Consider the following 22,801-nt stretch of genomic DNA (forward strand, 5'->3'; position numbering starts at 1 on the left):
TTTGATACAATCATCTGAATGTGGTTATTAAGGCTATCACAGATAGCCAGGAAAATGGGGGACAGAGTGTGTTTATGTATGTGGGAGTGAATGAGGAAGAGGAGGGGGAGGAGGGGGGTTCTTTCAGACCCAGACAATGCCAGATTTCTGCCAATCTAAACAATTTGTCCATCTCTATTATTCCTCTGCCTTTTTTTTTTTTTTTTTTTTTTAAGTTTGCAGCTCCCGCTGCAAAGAATTAGGGGGGGTTTAGACAAGGTGCTGTCCTTCCTTTCTCACCCTCCTCCTCCTTCTTTTCCCATATTTTCCCTCCACAAGGTAGGGGCTACACAAGATTTTTTTTTTTTTGCCATCATCACTAAGCAAAAAAAAAAAAAAAAAAAGAGAGAGAGAGAGAGAGTGGGGGGGTGGGGTGGGGGGGGTGTTTGAGAAGAGAAAAAATAGGAGAGGAGGAGGGCAGGTTTCGCAGGGCGCTCGCGGACAATTGATTGTCAGTGGTAATGTGTTTCATTTACATGTTTATACCGTCAATAGTGGCGGGGGGTTGTCCGCCACGCCATTCACTGCTGCCATTCCCATACGGGTTGCCGATTGTGTGGAGCAGACACCTCACGCTCCTCGTGGCATCTTTTTTTTCCCCCCATTTTTCTGCAGCAAGAAGCAGAGAAAGTGTTGTGTAGCTGAGGGAAAAACTGATTATTTTGTGTAAGCGACTGAAATAATTTCTATGAGACATCAGATGATATTTGGTCCAGCCAAACAAGCTGCATCCCTGTTATTCCCATGCAAGAAAAGCAAAAATAAATAAACGGATTATCAGAACTTGCATCTTAGCGTGCAGCGAGAGGCCTCATTTTTCTGTTACATGCTACCTTTATGCATCTTTTCCCTTCCTCTCCCTTAACTGAAGCTAAATATATCCATCTCAAACTGTGTGAGTCAAGCGTACATGGTCAAGCACATAAAAACAAATGGACTTCCCCTATGAGATCATGTCAAGTGCATGGGAGCAAAAGAAGAGGGAAAAAAAAGCTCCCTTTGGGCATCAGTGTCAGTTTTGTTCCGGAGAATTTAGCGTTATTATAACTCACATGATTTTATTTTATTTTATTGTTTGTGTAACAGAGAGGCAGAAACGCAGTGTGATATCCTCGGCTTTCAAGCTCATATGTAATTCAACATACCCTCTAATATGTGCTTTCCACAAGGAATTAAATCAGGAATGTAGCTCAGCAACAGCATTTGCACACACACACCCAACAGCAGCATAGTTTTTTCATGCTTTGATAAGGCAGATAAAAGCAAATAGCATGGCTTGTGGCTGTACACCCCCAACACACACTCACACAGAGAGAGAAAGAGAGAGAGAGAGAGATAGAAAAAAAAAAGAAAACTAATGATCAACTCCATCCTGGACACCGGACAGAAAACTTTCATCAATCCCCCCTCTTCTCAAAAACAAAAATAAATAAATAAAAAATTTGACACATTTTCTCCTTTTTTTTTTTATTATTCTTTTTTTTTTTTTTTCCTTCTTCCTTCCTCGACCGCCCTGCTTGTGTGAAGATATTTCTGTGCCTGGCGGCCAGAGAACACACACTTGCAGAGGCACCGCGAGCCCGGACCCCTGACACCGCGGGTCTTTGGAATGCCTTAGGTACGATTTCACTTTCGCTCACATCAATGCTGACCTGAATGCCTTTCATATCTGATCCGCCGTGTCTCTCCTGGTAAACATCCCCCGGGGGGAGAACAAAGAAAGGAGCTCCTCTTCTTCTTCTTCTTCTCCTTCTTCTTCTTCTTCTCCCTCTTAATCACAATTCAGCCCCTTTCGCCGCCAGCAGCAGGGCTACACATTTGCATTCAGCATCAGAAAAGGGCCTGAGATGAAAAGGGGGGCGAAAAAAAAAAAAAGGAGAGCAAGAGAGTAGAGAAGAGAGAAAAAAGGAGCAGAAGAAGAGGAAGGGAAACATAGAGGCAGAAAGAGGTGGGTGGGTGCTGGAGAGAAATAACTAGGGTGTTTGTGGTTGTTTGTTGGTTGTCCCCTGGTTACAAGCCTTTTATAGCCTCCCTACTCTAGCAGGGACCCGGGCCCCTCCTGACAGACAGATAGTGTTACGAGATGGCATGCCCACACTATTCGTGGCCACTCACACTTTAGAAGAAAAAGAAAAAAATCCTGGCTGAGACCGATTGGATTGTGCATTAAGGAGGAGATAAGAGTCAGGAGCAGGTGTCCTCACCATGGATGCGCTTTTTTCCCCCCCTTTTTCTTGTCTGCTCAGCTGCAAGAGGCCTCCTAAACTTTGAATACGTAAAATCAAATGTTTGTAGTGGTGAAAAAAAAAAAAAGTCTTTTCAAATGAGAGAGAGGAAAAAAAAAAAAACATCCATATGTAAACATACACGACACAATTTGCTTGATGAAAACGATTAGTAAGATATCTTCATCATCTGCATTCCCAGACAGGATGTATGCAAATCTTAAGCAAAGATGTGGAGCTGCAGAGGGAGGGGGGCACCTCAGCTCTTTAAATGGCATCATGTGATATGGATTCCAGTTTTCTTTCTTCTCTTTCTCTTTCTGTTCCTCACCCAGAACTTTTTTTTTTTCTTTTTGGTTAAGAAGAGGGATTATCGGTACACCTTCCCTCCCTCCTCCTCCTGGCCAAGCTGCGCAGGATTTAGGCAGATTTACTTCAGCAAACACCTTTGGACACTGGGGGGAAAGTAGGAGTCTGTTTGCAAAAGGGACCTTTTGTTCAGAGGGGTTCTGGATAATGCCTTACCAGGCAGCCATGATATTAACCCGTGCTTTGGAGAGATGGGGTGGAGGTGCTGCTCTTTTTTTTCTTCCTTTATATACACCTGTCTGGCTGTTTTGGTTTAAAAAAAAAAAGTCTTCTATTTCTTTCTTTTTTTTTTTTTTATTTGGATGCATCGGTTTGGAAATGCACAGCCACAGAAGGTGCACTTTATTTGGGGTGATGCACACTCACGCACACACAACCTCTGCCAAGAAGGATGAAAGCGAGAGCAGTGGCTGAGATCCGTTGCCTGACTAACACCGAGGCATGAATCAGCCAATAGTGAGCCAACACTGACTTCCCTTCATGTTCAAACCACAATAATGATGCATCGTCCAAAATTATGTGGTGACACAGGCGGCAACGTGGCATTCCTTGCATGCTTTTACATTTTGTTTACGCGTCTTTAAAAAGAAAGGCAGTGTGGCATGTAAGCTGTGTGCAAGTCCCAGTTTTTGTGCTTCATGGCTCCTGGACTGTTGCTAAACTTGTGCATCTTCCCCCAAAAAGGAATTGTCTCAGAAGAATCGGGTTTAGCTTGTTGGTGAAATTATGCTTAACTGGCTGCAGAGTGTGACGGTCGAGCATGAGCATCGTTTTGGGTGGTAGATGGAGAGTGATGGAGCAAAGGTGGCAGACTTGAAGGTGTTTCTGGCTGCATGCCTTCTTTTCCTCCTCAGGATTTGATGAGTTATATCAGTCCCCCCAAATACACACACACACACCTTCCACCATTTTGCAGCTTTTCTGTGACACTGTAAAGTTGTAATACAGTCAGATGTCTTTCTCCTGCTTCCCTGACTTTATTTCATGCCTTCTTGCTTGTTTTCTCTCCACGTCTTTCCCTCATCCCTTTGTTTTCTCTTTTCCCTTTTTGCAATTTTGACAAAATAAGCAAACACAGAAATTGAAACTTCAGTGGTCTGGCAAATAATTGCACGCATTCGGACTTTTCATTTACGTGTGTACACTCTTTACCCTAAGCTGGCATGTTTTATGCATCACGTAGGAGGAAGAGGATGCATTTTTTTTTGGGAAATATCATGCCTCATTTGAGTGTTTCTCGAGTGAAAATGCAAAGTCTTTATTTGGCCCATCCGCTCTGACTCGTCCCGCTGTTTGCACTTATGCAGTCTCGGCTGTGATTTTTGACATTTTCCACAAGTAGACTTTTCCCATTTGCGAGGGAGCCGTGGCGCGGCAGGCGACAGGTTGCTGAGCAGGTGTAAACTAACATTCAGGTTTTGTAATTACAAGATGATGAGGGGAAAGAAATTCTAAACCTCTTGTTTTTTCTAACAACTGTGCTTGTGTGTGTGCTGGAGGAGTACATGTTTATAATGCTGTCTGTTATTTTCATGATTTAGTTTGGAAGATATCTGTGATAAATGACCCTCCATAAAGTGCTTGTGATTTCGCTGCAGTTGGGACTGTCAAATCTCTCCTCTAACAAGCAGGATTGTGTCTTAATAGAGCAACAAAAGATCAAAATGTAGATAAAATCAAAGGAACAAGCACATCACAACTGGTTTGAGCTTGTGTGTGAAGACCTTCCTGCTCTGTGTGCATGGTTATGAGAAGCATCCTGATATTTCTAAGGAAACAAACACCTCAGCTGGCCATTAAAATAATTTCTTCGTTTTTTTCTTCCTTCTCTGTGCGGCAGCTGCTTCAGAGATGACACCTTTGTGCAAACAAGTGTTGAAAGCAGCCTCCAGTTTTCTGCTCTGATGTCGGAGCTGCTGCCCTGCAAGCTCATGCACACACACACACATTCACACTCACATTTAGGAAAATGCACACACTCTTTGATGTATGTTTGATTGTCGGGTGGAAGAGCTCTTCTGGCAAGGTCAGGACCGCGTGAAACAATCAATAACAGATCGGCAGATTAAGGCTTGGTGACATCTGGAAATCTAGGCCTTCGTTCACACTCGACCCACACACACACCAGCCTACCTTTAATTCAGGATAATAGAACATGCTATTTGATCAGAGCTCACTTTTCTTACTGTAGTTCATTATTCAGGAGGTGTCCTGCTTCTCTGCCACCTAAGTGTGCTCCTCTTTTTTTTAACGAGGACTTGTCTGCTTTTCCTTGGTGCCCCCCCCCCCCCCCCTCCAATCTTGCATGGAAGTAAATTCAGATGTGTTATCTCAATTTAATTGCTGCTGATTGCCAAGCAAGATTAGGGCAAAATTAGGTCATTTTGCGGTTGTACAAATTTCACTCACTTCCACGCTTTCATCTCAGTGTTGATCAAGCACCTTCTTAACCGGAGGCTGCAGCCGAAAGAGGAAATGGTCAGAGATTGCTTGTTATTTAAACCTACATTTAACCTTTGGCAAGTGTGAGTCAAGGAGAGCTGAAACATCTTCCCCTTTAAATGTCATGTGTGGTGCAGTCAGTGGACATGTGCAGCCACGTCGACCCCGTTCAAGAGTCTGAGAGGTGAATTCACGTGTTAATGGCTTCTGACTGGAGATGGAGCCCCCCCCCCATTTCTCTCTCTCTGGAACACTTCATGTCCCGTCGCTGTCAGATGCGAATGTCAAACAAACGCCTCCTCAGGTAACGGGGGAATAATCACACCGACAGGCCTGTCCTCAGCCTTTCTGACACGCAGGACCGATGCAGTTTCGGGCCTTGCAGCTCTGGATTTTTTTAGTCAAGGTGGTCAAGCAAGAGGATTTAAGTCTGACAGTAAATTAAGGGGCTGGAGGTTGGAGTTTGACAGTGCCGAGTTCTCTGCGGTTGTGGTCGTAGATTCGGTTTGGCAAAGCGGTAGTTTGGTTTGGATTTGGAAAAGGCTCTAAGGCAAGATTTTCGGGGTGAGGTGATAAAAGTGAGGTTTGTGCGGCCTGTGAGGCCTAACTCCAGGCTGACTTTGGTTTCCGCTGCTGATTGTTGGATAGAAGGGTATTTCCTGACCTAGAAAGGTTGAATTCAGAAGACTCGAGTTCAAACTTGTGACTCAGCCTGACACACAGCCTGGTTTCTTGTTAGGTCAAGGTTTGATGACTAGAGAGCCCGGGGATGTTCTATTCTACATAAGTTTAACCATTTAGTGCTTCTCTGTAGACCTCTGCCTCTTGGTCTTGAATCATAAAACTTTTATCCAGCTGCTCTCACTTTTCTCTCTGTACTTAGCTTTTCCTAAATCCCTTTTCCCCACCTCTACCTCCATCCATCCCAGCAGCCAGCCAGCTAGTCATCTAACCAGTCAGCCCAGTCTAATTACTTCTCCCCCACCCAAGGGAAGCTACTTCCTTATCGCCCGGCTGTCTTGCTCCGGCATTCCTGAGATAAATTCCCCACCACTTTGTTATTCTTACTACTTAGGGGTATTGGAATTAGCATGGCCATCAAAGCAGACCTTGTACTGTGCCTTTTTTCTCACACCCCTCCTTACGACCTTATCAGTGGTCATACATTACAGCCGGGCATGGGACGTGCCCACGGGCTGCAGAGGTGAATAACCGACAGAGGTATTGAGCCATGTGTCTGACATCAAAGGCTGCAGGATGATGAAGCGATGCAAATGTGCGGTTTGCGGCGGTTTACTGTAGCCTTGCCTGCTTTTTCCTTTTTCTTTTTTTTTTTTTAGCTGTGCAGGTACTTCAGGGCTGCATGGTAAAGGATTTGTCAAATTGCACTTGGTAGTCCAGGTAGCTGTAGCGCCTGCATCCTTTCAGATTCTGTGTTTGTATTCATGGAAAACGGCATATTAAAGGGCTTCCTGCGCAGCCAAAAAGCCGTCATTTACACACCCGGTGAGGCTCACAACCTTTTAAGCCCCTTCATACCTGTTAAAGCCTCCACTTCTCAAGCAGTAAATAATCAGAGCTCCATTCATCCCTGCAAACCCCACTTTTTTTGCAGATGTGTAAATCCTCGCTTGCTTCTTTCTTCCCTTTTCTGCTCCAAGCTGTATGATACCCAACACAGTTTATATTCCAACAGCAAGCAGAAGCCACCTTATAAACTGGCAATCACAGTATCCCTAATGTTATTACTTTTCATAATTAGTTACAGCAACACTCATTCGACGACTGGCGGAAAGGAGTATTTCTTAGTAATTAAGGTAATGAAATATTCATTTATGCTACCTTTTCAGCAGTCTCACAAATGAGCCAGCCATGCTTAATGTCCGCCCTGCCTCTGATTTTATTATGATGGCAGACTGGCACATCTGCAATTAGTACTCACACTGACAGTTAGGCGGTAAGCAGAGGGAGGTGAGGTGAAGCAGTGATGGGTGGGTGCACCCTGGTGCGACTACACGCCCCCTCTGCCACCCTCTTAGACCCCACCTCCTCCCCCGAGCAGCCTCCACTCCACTAACCTTGTTTTTTTTTTTTTTTTTTTTTTTTTTTTTTTTTTGCGCTTTTTCTTTTTGTTACCTTTATCTCCTCCTCCCCAACCGTCTCCTCCCCGACGGAGAGGTTACCTTTTCCCAACGGTGCAAAATCGACTTGACATAACTGTTCATCAGTTCCAGTCCCCCTCCTCATTCTCCTCCCTTCTTCCCAACTCCCCCCTCTTCCTCACCCCGCGGTAGTTTGCATCAAATCAGGCCCAGTCAAGCTTCAAGTGGAAATTGGCAGGCCAGAACCTGACAGTGGAAGAGAGGAAGAGGGAGGGAGGAGGCAAACCAAAGCAAGCAAATCATGGATTTTGAAGCCTGAGCTTCATCCAAGATCATAAGGTCAGGTTTGGGGGGGGTTAAGTGCTAATCAGATGGCATAAAATCAACTCCAAATGAAACTGAGAAGATTGTGATTTTTTTTTTCCAAAACACACTGAATCATATTAGTTAGAATAAAACTAATATTATAACATGTTAGGATGCCCACTTCTTTCACATGACCAGTTTGAGCTTAGCAAGAATATATAATGCATTTTTAGCTGTTTTCTAGCAACAAACAACAGTGTGTTATTTATTTTCCAAGAGGGCATCAAATTGTTTCAGAACTAACAATTTGGAAGCAATCTGCTCTCTCCTGCTCCCAGATTCACATGTTTGCACATACAAATTAACACACATATTTTGGAAAAATGCACATTTGTAGATAACCAACCCATAGCCTTCCATGTCACACACACATGTTCACACACTAATTGGCAAACTGACAGGTCACAGCAGACGCAGATGTGCCGGTTTCTTTTTTTTTTTCTTCTTCTTCTTCCTTCGCTTTTACCTCGCTGTGGCCCTCAGAGAGAAGCAGATAGGCAGTTTGTGATGAAACTTTTAGTGAATCTGGCTGCTCCAGTTCTGTCGCCGCCACGTCACAAAGCTCAAAACTCTTCTGCCCCTCAACTCCCCCCCTCTTCAGCTGCTATATATTCTTATTAAGGTTGAGTGAGAGAGGTTACTATCATTGTATTTTTATTCATTTCTTGATATTTGAGCTGTCTTTTCCCTTTTCTTCCTCTTGTCACACCTTCTCTCTGCCTTCCCTCTTTTTTTTTTACTTTTCCCTCTATCTTAATCTGTCCCCTCATCCCATCCCTACTCTTCCACCCTCCCTGCCCTCAGCTTTGCATGTGCTCCTGATGGGCTGATGGCCGTTTTGACAGGGCAGCATTGAGGTAAAACGGTGTGACGGCAGAGTTTTGTTAAGCCGAGAACAAAGGCTCGGAGATGCCAGGCCGAACTATTGTCCCCACACCCATATTGGCCTTGCCACCGTTTTGCAGGATTTGCTGCTCTGTTTACCTCCAGTTAGGCGCCTCTGATATTCAAAGAAGAGATTCTTCCTTTTAAGTTTACATAAGATTGTAGAGGAGTGAATCAAACTGTACTTTCTGTGTCGCCAAGTGTGTGCAGCTGGAAATAAAGTGACATAAAATTGAGAAAGATAGGTAGAAATAGCTGCAAAGTCCCCTCGGTGAGTGTCACTGTGAAACAAGTGTGTGTGTAACACAGAAGCAGAGGGCAGAGTGTGTGTTTATGTGTGTGAGTCTGGGCCGTTGGAGTTGTCCTGCATGGTCTTTGGGCAAACTGAAAGCAGTGCTCAGTGGGATTAGAGAATGAGTGCTGCTGGGGGTGGCGAAGGGCGGAGGAGAGAACACAAGAGGATTCTGGGAGTTGTTTTTCTGCCTTATAGCAGCACTGTCCATGAAGAGAAAACACTGCTTATTTTTGCTGCCTTCTTTCTGCAAATGCACACCAAAAATCCTTCAGTCTTTTTATCAGAAAGAGCGGCAAGAAATGAAGTGAATGAAAATGTTCAACTTTTTCCACAACCGAATCTGATGAAGGTTGGAAGCATCTGAAGGAACTCCACCTCTGCTTCTGTTGTATTTTTATTTACAACTCTGACATTAAAATGAAAGCAAAGTTTCGGAGCACAAGAAGCAATAAACACAGTCAAAAGCGCCTTCATCGAACACAATGATATTTTCACGAGCGCATAAAGATTATGAGTCCATTTCAGCAGCACCCATCTGTGCTTTCATTTGTGGCTATATGCTCAGTAGTTAAAGTAGAGGCTGAGCAAAGACAGGAGATGACTTTCATTTGGTTTAATAGTTTGTTAAGGTCAAACAAGATACGTGGAGTGTAATCCCCTCCCAACGGCAAGCCTTGAAACCTTAGGATGACTGACAACCCAAGAGACTGACAAATGTTGTTTTTGGGGGAAAGAAAGCACTTCCTGCCAAATCCTCTGCCTGCTGCTCTGGCGATTAACGGGTTAAGTAAATGAAACAATTTGTCAGAAGGCAAACTGAGTTTATGCAAACCCTTTCTGCTGCTGGTTTTCTTTTTTTCCCCTGCAAAACAATTACAAAATTACAGTAGATAAAAACTGAACGGCGCCAGTATTTATGCAATCAACATAACGAAGAAACAAAACAATTTAATGTGGAAAAATCATCATTCATCTGCATTATAATTGCTTCTCTTTCACATCTACGGGGATGGTTAATTAAAATTGTGATTAAATGCGCCTGCACTGCCTAAGATGTCTTCCCCCTAAACAGGTGCTACAGAATTTAAAAGTAAAGAGAGAAAGCTAATTAGCATTGGAAATTGAGAAATTGCCTGCAAGAATCGGTGTTAATTTCACTCACTGATGAGGTAATTTATAAAGGGGGAGTCTGTGCAACATGAGAGATTGCAACACCACCCCCCCACCACCACTACATCCCTGGTCTCCCAGCATGCAGGTGAAGCTGTTTGCAAAATATTGAAGCTATTTGGTATTCTGTCTTAGTTAGCGGCGCATTTGGAGTTCATCTGCTTCCCCTAACGCAAACACCCAAGACTAAATAATGACATGTGAGGGCATCGCACACGAACATGCACACATTTTTTTTTTTTTTCCCTTCGAGGAGATTAAAAAAAAGCATTCAGGAAAATTACTTGCAATATGAGCAGTAGGGGAACGCATGTCGTCAGGAAATGGAGGCGAGGAGCCAATGATGGTTGTAAAGTTTTGAAGATTTTTTTTTCCTCTCAGACTGGAATTCGTCGCCGCCGTCTTCTGTCTCGCTTAAAGTTTCCAGAAACTCCTGATACTGCTGATTTTATTCTCCCCCTCTGCTTTGTAATTACCTGTCATTGTCCATCATTATGGTTGGCCACGGAAAGATGTCAGGCCTCGAAGAAGATGGAGCCAAACTTTTCCACCATGTTCAGAAAACTTGGCCTCAATCGGGTCACAGCTCTTTCTCTGAACTCCCCGTTGGCCCATCCCTCTAATTTATCTGTCTGTCTTGAACTATGTCACAGTTAGCATGTTTAGATGCTTCTGCTTTGATTTAGGGACACTCAAAGAAAAGTAGCCTGATTGGTGACAAGCATTGATCTTAGTAAAAGAAAATTAAATTAAATAAAAAAAGAAAAGATGACATCCAGAAACTGGAACCATGAGAGGGGCTGGACAGGTGGGAGGAAGAGGGGTGGGGGGTGAGCTAGCAGGCCGTAGATCATTAGTCTTCCACGGCGGTGGAGCTGAAGCATCAGCCAGTGCGAGGTTAAAAGGAAAAGCCAATTTGCTGAGACATACTCTGCCGACCTTTCATCATAACTGGGCCCTTTTTCTTTTAGATTAAGTCCAGTGAGCAGAACTCAGCCGCCTGTCAGCGCGTTAAGCCCAACAAACCTCCCCTCTTCCTCCTCCTCCTCCACCTCTTCACTTTTTAACAATCACCTCAAAGCGCCATGAACTTTCTACAGCTGCTATGTGGCAAATTCCGTACTTCACACCTCTCTCTAACCCCCTCATGTATTTTGACACCAGAGATACTTGTTGAGTTCTCATCCTGGAAAAAAAAGCGGTGACTTTGGTTTCAAACTGTCTTTAAATGCACCAATTTAACCTCAAAGCATTCAGCAGGTTTGGAAATCATGAAAACCAGAAACACAAAATAAATTTCATTATTCTAAAACAAAAAATTTAAATTAAAATAAATAAAAAAAAACAGCCTAACAGAAAATAAATTTGAAAGAATAAAACATAAATGTCTTGCATAAGTTCTCCTATACAAGGAAACTGTGAAGGAATTCGTTCAGACTCATTCATGTCACCCATCGCAGAACTCCTTCATGATTATTTTATGACTTTTTCTCCCTCCCCTCCTCAACTACATCCCCTCTCCTCTTGTCTCCCCCTTAGAGTCACTCCGCTGAACAGGTCAGGCAGTAAGTGACAAGGTATTTCGTCGTTTTGTGAACCTTTGCCAGACTGATTGTTCGGTGCAAGTGTAGTGTAACTGAGCCGCTTGTAGCTCGCCGGAGTGTGGAAAATAAGATCGAGGACTGATTTTTTTTTTCTTCTTCACCCTCCCCTCCCCTCCCCTCCCTCTCTGAGTTGGTTTTACAACAATGTGTGATAGTAAAATAGATATCCAGTGGCCGTGGTGAGAGCTCCAGTGAGCCAGTGTTGCTGTCGCTCTTCATCCATTTCCGTTCCACCTGACAGCTCGCGGTATCGCTCCAACATTTACACTCGCACCGGTTTGACCCGTGACCACTTGTAGCTGACTACTATGCTATTATCGCCCAGGCGTTAGCCATACTGACTGCTCTGTTTTCATCCAGGTTATGTCTGTAACAGCACAATGGGTCAGCTACTCATTGAGGTTGTCGACATGTTTTGGAGACAAATTCAACTCCTGTTACTACAAACCAGTTCATGCTCCTGGCTATTTTATGGACTTCTGCATCATGAGTATACATTGTTACCTTAAATCAAACATTTGTGGTGTAGATTTTCAAAACATAAATCATTGATAGCAAGGATTTTCTTTTGCCTTTGCAGGATTCTGTTGTTTTTTTCCCCCTCTGTTTCACACAAACACACAAAAAAAAGCAAGATCTTTAGGGCTGAAATTCAGTAAAAAGAAAAAACGTTGATTTTTTTAAGGCAATTTCTTTTATCTAAGACTGCCCTCTGGTACAGTGTGGAAACAAACCCTAACTCCTGTTTCAGTTAGTGCCTTGCTCTCTCTAACCATCAACTCAAGAACCACAAAAGAATATTTATCTTAGAGCAGATCGGAGAAACCTCCTGTGTGTAGTCCTGCAAACTCTCCATTGTTTATCACTTGAGGCGCAGCTGAAGGAAGAAGGTGTATTTATCAAAGAAAAATCCTCCTGTATCTTGTAATTGTCTCAGTTGTGACTCTGGTTTTTAGGAAGAGGTGAAGAGGTCTCCTGCTGGAAATCAAATTTATGTTTATAAGGCTGTTAAGAGGGTTGTGTTGTGATGTTTGTGTTGATGTCGAGGTGGCAGGGTTGCGGTTTTATTGGGGTAAAAGGGATTTCAATGACTTCAAAAACAAGAAACAGAGGAAAAGCCTCCCTAAAGCCCTCTGGGAGAGACTCACACGATGACACCGGGGGGAGAAAACAATCGCTAATATTAGGCAGAAAAGAGTGGGGGAGAACACACACATGCACACACATACACAAGCGTACACACAAAAAGAAAAAAAAAAAACCTTGAGTTTGTTTATGTGCTTATAATGCGAGTCTGTGCGCCCGGTGAAGCGCCGCAAATGGGAGAAGTATGCGTGGGTTTCTCAGGTAACAGGATTACGTGGGCACATAATTGATCCATTTGGGGGAAAAATGACAGGGCTCTAAAGAGGCCTCGGCTTTGGAAATGGAGTTTATGAAACAGGCATTCGTAAATTCAAAGGAATCAATATGTCAATTTTATTACATCTCCGGGCCAGATGGGCATTAAAGGCACAGCTCATCCCTCTGCTTCTCAACCTCACTCTCTGCTCTGTCATCTCGCTCACAGCCTCTCTCTGTCAGTGTCCCTCTTCCCCATTTTTTTTCTTTTCTGCATCTTTATTTATACTTACGACTCTTCTCATTTTTCCTCACTAGCTTCAAATACATGACAAAGGTTTCTCTTGTGTTTAACTCAGACTATGACCAGTTCTGAAAACAAACCAGTACTTTACAGAGTTGTATGGCCAACATAGTACACTTTGTTGCCTTAGCATTTGATCAGCTACCTTCTGCTTTCTGTTAGCCTCTACTGTCTATAAACCTTGTATTGCTAAAGCTAACTCTCTGTTAGCATTAATATCATCTGCTTCAGTACTAACAGATTTAATTTTTTTAGCTTTTTTTTTAATGATAATATAAATATTTTCGGGAGAAGAGCTAAAGTACAGCAGAGAGGGAGGGGGAGGGGTCTGCAAGTTGTATTTATTTGAATTTTAGAGTAAACTCCACCGTTCTCTCAAGATTACCCACGTCAGCTTTAAATCAGGTGACTGTTTCCTCTTCAAGAGGAGCAGCAAACGCCAACCTTGAAAGAATACTCACAACATTTGGGTTTTCTTTTGAGTTATTAATAAAAACAAAGAGGTTTGTTTGCTCTAATAATTATACAGAAACTTAACTTGAGTTACATTTTTTTCACCATTTACCTACAATTCTTTTGATGTAAAATGTCTAATCTATTGATTTGATAGAAAATAATCAACAGAAACATTAGTTCCCTTCGATTTTAATTACAAACTCATGATGCAAAAACATGATTTTAGTGTTATTACTACAAAATACATTGTTAAAAATGTTTTATAAAGAGTTTTATGGACCATCTAAAGATGACCTATGTTTTCTTGTACTTTTATTAAGAATTTAATTAATACTAACTTAGATTTTATAAGCCAATGCAAAGCATAGGGCACAAAAATCTAAGTGGAAAGGAACTGGATGGCAGGGTAAATTAAAAGTCCCAGAGTTTTTCTTCTTATTTAAAACCAGCTGAACCTTCTGGTTTCCTTACCTCTTGCTATCTGTCTCTTGGTCTCTCATTCTTTGTCCTATGATGTGCATATCATCAAGGCCTCCCTCTGTTTGTAAGGCAAAGGTCCTCAGTGGCCATTTTGTGGACGAGGTTTGGTCTGTATGCCTCCATACATGTCTCCATGTGGGTGTGTGTTGAGTGGGAAGCTGTGTGTAGGTGTGTGTGTGTGTGTGAGGTATCAAATATCCCCATCCGGGCAAATGCATCAGCTGAAATATGTTTGTCAATGCAGATGTTGACTCAACACTATTATTCTTAAGAAAAAAAACTGTTTAAATAGAAAAGCCAGCACAATAAACAGTTTAAAAGCTTGGCCAATAGTCAGGCTCTTAAAAAGCAAAAAAAAAAAAAACAAAACAAAAATAAAACCAACAAAACCATAAAAACAAAAACAGGGAACTAGTGTGTGTGTGTGTGTGTGTGTGTGTGTGTGTGTGTGTGTGTTGGAGGGGGACAGATTAAGCATTGTGCATTTGCCCCGCTAAAATATTCACATTTCATTTAAATACAACAGCATCCCAGGCAAGATTTAATTACCATCCAGCACTATAATGCAAATGAATAATGCAGCAAAGACTGATGCAAACGGATAGAAATATAAAACTCTAGCGCTCAATACGTCAAGGGGAAAGGGAGAGGAAAAAAAGCGAGGAAAAGGAAAGGGAAAAAGTAAAAAAAAAAAAAAGCCTCTTGATGCTCACTACTTAGTTGGATTTGAAAGAGAGAAAGAGATTGGCAGGAAGGAGGAGAGAAGAAGAAGAGGACGAAGTAAAACGAGGGAGGCAGCACAATTACAAGACCCAGCTTCCCTGGCGTTTGCCAGGATTTTCCTTCTCCCATTCCAGTAGTTCATTTTCGGTGTAAGTAAATAATAAGAAGTTGGTGATGCTTGCATTTTTAATTCCACCCCCTCCCCTCATTGCACTTTTTTTTTTCTTTTTTTGTTCAGTTCACTGACTGACATCTGCTATCAATGCTAAGCAGGTGTTCCCGTGCAAACAGACGTGCCCCTGTTTGTGTTTCGCCATCCCCGCCATCGTGCACCCAAATGAGCAACGTGATTAAGAATCCTGTAAATTTTTGAAAGGAAACGGATGGCTGCCCGGCTAGAACATAATTACACCGCCGCCGACATCCGCAGCTCACCGCTGCAGCAGCCACAGCCTAAGAAACAGCAGAGAATTAATAATATATAATGGCATCTTCCCTTGTAATTCATAAATGAAATAAAATGAAGGAGTAACTGCTGATAAGTTTTTTTTTCCCTTTGTCTCTTTCTCTTGGGGTGTGTGGCAGCATTGAGGGTAGGAGGTATACAGCTGCAATATATAAGTTGATAATCTTTTATGTGGTAACTCCAGTCATAGAGTGTGAGGAAAGCAAAAAAGACAGATTTTTGCGCTTCATTTTCTTTTTGGGCTAATTTATTTGCTAAATGAGACTTCTGCAGATGTTCCTCCACTTTTTCTTCCTTTTCCCATTTTGTCATCCTCTACTTTCACTTTCCTGTATGATCATACTTGCATTTGCAATGGACAATTAGCTCTGACATCTCAAACAGCAGCTAACTTCCTTCCCTTGAGCTTCAAAGGCAGTCAGAACATTAAGTTTGCAGTTTCTTCTGGGTCTTCTTGTGTCTGGAATGGCCGCCGTTGTATTTTAGAGGGATAAAACTGCATAAAAGCCTACCTGTTTTATGAAAAGCTGAGTTTGAAATGTCAAAATGCTGTGACAAGGAGAGGGATGAGGTTGAAATGTGTAGGAAAGACTGAGGGAGGGTGAGTGCAGATGGTAACCTCTGGGGAGGAGAAATGAGGTGAAGGGAGTGAAGCAGGAAGAGGAGCATAGCGTGACACAGAGGCCAACTAAAAAGCTCTGACAAGACCAATTTTGACAGAATCTTCTCCTTTTCTTCTTCACCTAAGAGATTTTGTTTTTTGCTTTACGTCTCTCTAAAGAGCTGTCAGGTACAACACAAACCAGATTTACAGTCTGACACAGTGATTCATGATACAAAACCAGTAGAAGCGCAGCAGTTAATGCATTTTTCACCCAATTTCTACCTATTTTGCTGCCTGTATCTCAGACCAGACACCTTGGCTACTGTTTCTTCCCACAGCAGCTATTGATAGGAGTTGACAGACATTGTTTGGCCAGTGAAAGGTGCGCCTCCACATAAACGCTGGCTTGCAAAAGGGACCAAACACTTCTCTCCTGTCCTCTTTAATCTGAGCCAGAGTCGGTTGCATCCTTCCATTTGAATGCATGATAATAACCCTTCTCTGTGAATCCTTGGACTTCACTCTGTGATGGGGAGGGACAGATGCTGACAATTATATTAGGCATGTGTGTGCTTGCTTCCTGCCTCGTAGCTACCTTTTCCAACCCTCCCCCCCACCACAGAGTTCAGAGCTCATGATGATGTGAAATAATAAGGTGTAGTTATGAGTGCGGCTCCCGGCTGTAGCGGGACAAACATTGTTTTTGTCTGTTTGCTGTGTCTGTAAAGAGGCGCTGTGGCCGAGATCAGTGGGTTTACTGTGTGTGGCGTTCAGTGGGAAGAACAAGACACTGACACAGCTGGGGTGAGAGAGTTCAGGTCTGTTTGGGAGAACAATGTGAACATTTTTTACATAAATGCATGCACCATAAATGAAGATAATGATGTCAAATAGGCATGCAAGGTCAGGAATGAACCTTTATGATTAGTGTCGTAGAGGATATTGTCCCATGACATTTTTCTATATTTCTGCAGGCTTGATCACTAATGAACTAAATAAAATAGTCCTTTATTCACTTTAAGATCTATGATATTGTATTAAAAAGTTTGCATAATAAAGCTAAATGTCATTATTACCAATTCATTCTAATTTCAAGATACGTTTATCTGTTGAAATGCTGAAAAATTAGGAAATTGACTTTACTTTCTGGGCTCTAAAGTTGCCAATCTGTGTCTGCTTTTTAAATTTATGGCATGCCAACGACTTGCATTATATGAAACAGTCTTGCATGATCAAAACTGTAAAATTGCTATTTTATCAAGGCTCCAAAAACTATACATGCTTACATTATCCAGATAATGACATCTATGACCTACTCCAAAACAGTTACAAGAAGGAAGGATGGTTTCTTTTTCTTTTACTTTCTCGCGTCATGTTGCATGATCCTATTTGAAACAACATGAAGTAAAGCATGACCATCTAACTGTTTCTGCTTCTCTGATGTGATGTTACTCTGATTTGGACATGAGAACAAACAAACCTGTTACATATTTTCATGTGAGACTGCACTATTATCATAGTGGCTTGCTGCTGCATGCTATACAAAAGCCTCTTCCACCACCTGAAGTCTACATGTCGCAGCAACCATTAGTTATTATGGCCTGTAGTGTCCCCGCTGTTGACTGGTGAGACTTGTTAACGTGTGTGACAGCTGTGTTAATGAATGAATAGGACACACTGCTGCTTCTCTGCTGCGTTCTATCCGTGCTGGGACTCATACAGTAGCACACAGAGGCCTGTTGTAACCTATAGAAAGCCTGCATAATAGCAGCGACAGTCTGAGCACTGTTTGTGGAGAAGGAAGACAGCACAACTTTGTCTCGGCGAGCGCTGGCTGGAGTCGTCATCGTGTGCAGGCAAGGTTGTCCTCCTCCAGCTGCTGCTGGGAGATGATTCGGGTCACCGCGGGCTGCTTAAACAGGGAAGGGGGGCGGCAAACTGACGAATCAAGGGGGCGATTGTGTCTGGTGCCAGTCAGTTGTAATTAAGAGCAGGATCGGGGGGTGGACACGCATAAACACCAGGTCTCATGGATAGACCTAGGGATATAGAATCAGATAAATACGCACATGCACATAGACATAAACAGGGACGTCCACATTTAAGCCTCTTTACAGAGCAGCTCACCTGAAAATAATCGCTGCGAGGGGCAGCAGGGGATGCAAATGAGGCCGGAGGTTAGCGTGGGAAAAGTGGAGCAGGGTAGCCTGGGACTAGGTGATCCTGCGGGCAGGGGGCCAGCCTCAGGAGGGGCCTTTGTTTCCAGCCTCTGTTTAAAAATACCCAACGTGCACCTCCTCCTCCTTCTCCTCTTCATCCCCCTCTCCTCTATCACCTCCCCTGCCCTCCCAGTCCAGGCCAAGCCAGAGAGAAAAGCAGATATATGGTTTGTTTAACAAAGAGAGGTGTGTGTGTGTGTGTGTGTGTGTGTGTGTTGTTTTTCCATCTGAACAGAAGATTTTTTAAGGGAATTTTTTTGTTTGGTTTGAGATGTTTAGACTCAAACAGCTGCTGAATGAGAATATTTAGCCAGTAAGACCCATAGGCAGTTAGAACGAGGCTGAGTGTGGGCGCACTTAGTTTGGTTCTGGCCCAGAAATGGTCAACAAATTTTGATTAGTCTTTAGTGTCCAGTTTAAGCTGCATTCAAACCATTTATGGTCCAAATCTAATGGCCTGTATTTGAGCAAAATACAGATTTGGTTAAGTTTTAGCCTCCAGACTTGAGTTAAGAGTCTGAGCTGGATTATTTCTTCTGAAATGCTGGATTTTGGGGCTTTACGTGGCAAAATTAGGTATATACTGTTTTATCCAAATATGATTGCTCCCTAAAAGTTCAACTTTTACTCTTGTTAGAGTAGGAGTTTAATATTTGAAACTAAGATTCTCCAAATGGACAACTTTCAGGAGCTAAAATAAAAAAAGTTTAATAACAAAATAATGAATTTCTTTTCTTTTCTCTTTCTCTTACCGGTGCTCCTCCATCTCCACCCATGTCTCTTCACTCCAAAGCAGGTAAGCCTTTAACCTCCAGCTGTCTATGCATGCTACATCATATAAACAACACCTGTATTACTTCCTTACATGCAGTACTCATCATTTCCCATAATGCACACTGACTGTGGTGTACGTTCAAGCTTAATGAAAGCTGCAACAAAGAGGCAAACATTGCTGTGTGAACAACACATTCTCATAAATATTCAAGGGGTTAAAGCTGTAAAAATGTGTGTATGAATGGGAAAAACCCTCCAAACGAGATGTTGCAACCTGTTTGGCGGCACCACAGCGGACACCCCACCGCTGTAATACTTCTCTCTTAATTATTATTTATTGGCACTACCTCTGGCCTGCCTCGCCTCCCCTCGCTCCCCTTCTATCCCCTTTATCGTCTTTCTAAATAATTTCTTCAAATGAGAAGGTTTTTCTCTGCCACATGCATGCACGGCGCTCTGCTTTCACTCATCAAAGTTTAATCGAACCCTGCATTTTAGTTTTTTTCGTATAAAGCACACTTAAAAAATTTAGATGCAAATTATTTTACATTATTCATGCGTTCTCCCAGTCCTTGTAGATTTAAACATTTCCGAGGCCACCTTGATTCAAGTAATTACCTAAGCCTCAGCCTGCACCATCATGAATAAGGTATTTCCTACAAGCAGAATATGCGCCTGATGAGCTTTTAAAGTGGCTCTACACTGGACTTGTGTATTGCTTCTTCTGCATGACTGACTAGAACATGCATCGCAATCGCTCTCAGGTGGGGTGGAGGGGGGGAGAGACTGCCAGGGGTTGTGGGGAGTGACAGCACTCTCACTTACATGTTCTGAGGAGCCTTCAGGTCTCTATCTGTGGTCTGCTCAGTCTCATGGTGCATTCACATCCATCACTGGAAGTGATATCAGTCCATACAAATGCATGCAAAAACTTTTTTTTATGCTTTGCAAGTCTTATTTATTTGGAGCTGATACCAAACAACTGCATCTGTTCAGCATATTTGTATTAGAAGATAAATAAAAACCATCAGTTAAACAATCAGGATCTTAGCTGTGGCGTGAACACAGCCTCTCTTTCAGCTTCTCTCTTCATCTCCCCCCTCCCTCTCTGCCCCTGGCTCTTTGTATCTTTATCCATTTCAGTCTGAAGGATCCCAAAGTATTTCACATGTGAGAAGCTTAATATCCACCTTTAAGCTGGCAGCTTTGAAATCTCTTTTTTGTGACATTACAAGAGAACTTAGCTTTACTCCACTTTACCTGAAGATCCCTTTAAATCACACCTGGCTTTGTTGGGCAAACACTTCTTCTTGTTTCCTCCCTAAGCACGCCCTAGCAAATGAGATGTATTTTACTGGATGATGTCTTCAGAAGTGAAGATGTGGAAATGAGCATCAGGTGATAATTACTTCCTGAAATGTATTCATGGTGTTTTTTTTTTTTTTTTTTTGTGAGAGAAACCTCTTTACTTCACCTTGACAGAAAAGCACTTTTGAGCCACTGTAAGCTGCTGTTTGTGGCTGCCTCAAGTGTGTGTTGTTGTACCTTTAACTACCAACTATTGCTTGAAATGTGACCTCACCTTCAGTCAAGACAAAGACAAGGAGTATTGATTCTCAGATCAAAGTTGACACATTATACCCACGGATCCTTCCAGTAATATCACCTTGTTTTGTTTAAACATCAAAAATGAACATGAGAGTGACCCTGAGTGCAAAGTGGGAAGTTTTTTTTTTTCTTTTTTTTCTGCAGGAATGGGGAACAAAGCGAGGTTAGATGGGAAAAATAATGCAGCTGTGGCCTGCAAGCAGGGGGAGGAAAAACAAAGTAGTTGACTCGGCGACTCCATCATCTTTACTACCCAGCAGAAGAATTAATATTTAAACATTCTAATAATGTAGCTCGCCTTGCATGCACTTTTAAGCAAAGCAACAATATTTTTCACCTGGGGTAACACAATGATTTTTCTTCCCGCTGTGCACAATTTCCCTTTCTGATGATCTCCTCCAAGCCTCCCACCTCCATGCTGCAGCCAGGCGTGCACCCCCCCCCCAACAAAACCTGTTTTGTGATTTCCATGTTATTTTTCACCCCACACACAAAAAAAGAAAAGGAGGAAGAAAATATTCATGGAGATAAATATTGAAATGAATTATCCCTGTATATGAGCAGAGGCCGCGGCTGTAGGAATGCACGATGCGTTCCCTTGAGGGGCGAGCAGTGATTCATAAAATCGAACCTGTTTGAAGGAGGAACTCGGTTGTGAGGAGAGAAAAGAGAAACAGCAGAGGACAAACTTGTGCTTTTTTCCTGTTTTGTTTACGTGCATCAGCTGCTGGAGCTTTTGCCCTTTCATACTAGAAACTTTCTAACTGCAAATGCAACAATGAGATAATTCAACAAAAAACTGCTAATCTTCCCACTTTCTTTTTCTTTAATCTTTGGCCCATCTTCAGTTGCTAACTTAAGTTAAACCAAGCTACAGGTCAATTAGTTGGTGCAATTGGTCTAAAAATGCAACTTCCTCCAGAGATATTTAAAATTTGTTGAATGTTTAGTTTCCAAAATACATGCTAACATTAGTTATGTAGCAATTAACCATGTTTTGACCATAAAACTGGGGTTTCCTTTAATGAAACTGCTTTCTTAGGCTCCTTAGTTTGCGTAAAACATTTCAATTTAACTCCCATTAATAGTTTATTGTGAGGAAAGAACCCATTTTCATCTGTACAAATGATTGCTTTGATGCCTGCTTCTTATGCTGTTGTGCGAGCACAACACAACACAAATACTGCTATTAGCATCAAAGGTGTAGGTAACTGTTGACTCCCGAGGGATGAATCCAAAAAAATACACTCTGAGAAGCTAGAAAATCAGCCAACCTCTTCTTGCTCGGGTTGCTTTACAGCTGTGTTTGCGTCTGTGAGCGCGCCCTGTCAGGCCAAATGCATTACAGAAGCCTTTAGGTTTTGTAATTGATCATGAAAATGAATTGCCGAGCGAGCGGGGCTAAATTGAATGACATAAATAAGAGTTATGCATTAAGCCTCGCTCCCCGGATTTGTTTACGTGTATCTGAGTGCTGAAGGCTTGTGATCGGGAGGTGAGCAGGATGCTCATCTTTTACAGATCACAATGGTTCCTGCACAGCATGCACACCTTGTAAACTCACACACAAAAGTGAGCTTTCTTAAAAGATCATGTCATAAGCTGATTTCAACATCTTATGCAAGGTGCCTTGCAGAGGAAAGAGTAGTTTGTTTGGTGCCTCGGGGCAGAGATTAAAGTCGATGCTAAGGTGTAGAGGCACCTTTGTGTGTGTTAAACCTCCTTCTCTTTGATACATGGTGTAACTGAATGAAATCCAACAAGCTCACTGGTAAACGGTGCAGAGCGAAGCTAAAAACCTTCCCACCCTTTCCCACAGGTTTGAAAGTTTTGATAGAGTGATATCAGATGTGAGTTTCAAAGAGATCGTTTTAGGAGGCAGCATTTAAAAGGAGACCAGTGATGAAGGAAACGCCATCAGAAATTAGAGTGGAAGAGTTGAGTGGACATGAAATGTAGATGTGAATTCTTTGTAAAAGATGATCTTTTAGTTTGCACAAAACGTTTGCTAAAGGAGGCAGGAGGGGGGAGAAAATGAGCAGGAAGATTTTATGATAGAGAAGGGGGAGGAATTACAATTCCAACAGGTTTCGAGGATCCAAGAGTCAATCCATGTTACCTTTCAGATCAGAAAAGACAGCGCCACCAAATCCGCTGTTGTGTGGTTTTCTTATGACAATGGTGCCATTGAGGTGTGTGATTATATGTGTGTGTGTGGTTTCTATTTAACCCCCATGGGACCACCCTTTCCTTCTTCCCTTCCCCTCCACCTCCAACCTTCCCTCCTTTCCCTCTTCTCACAGAAATAAAGCCAGACACTGCATCCAGG

General features: G+C 42.5%; 1 protein-coding gene across 4 annotated transcripts in view; it reads left to right on the top strand.

Moving 5' to 3' along the window:
* Positions 1-22,801, top strand: part of zeb2b (zinc finger E-box binding homeobox 2b) — a 77,449-nt gene that overhangs the window by 4,368 nt on the left and 50,280 nt on the right. For 2 of the 4 annotated variants that reach the window (XM_041978584.1, XM_041978586.1), the window contains exon 3: positions 2,231-2,233. The exons of the other annotated variants lie outside the window; for them this stretch is intronic. In XM_041978584.1, coding sequence (XP_041834518.1) covers positions 2,231-2,233 — 3 coding nt within the window. The remainder of the gene's footprint in view (positions 1-2,230; positions 2,234-22,801) is intronic. 4 annotated transcript variants of the gene reach the window in all.

Source organism: Melanotaenia boesemani, chromosome 24 (genome assembly GCF_017639745.1).
Source record: "Melanotaenia boesemani isolate fMelBoe1 chromosome 24, fMelBoe1.pri, whole genome shotgun sequence".
Lineage (NCBI taxonomy): Eukaryota > Metazoa > Chordata > Actinopteri > Atheriniformes > Melanotaeniidae > Melanotaenia > Melanotaenia boesemani.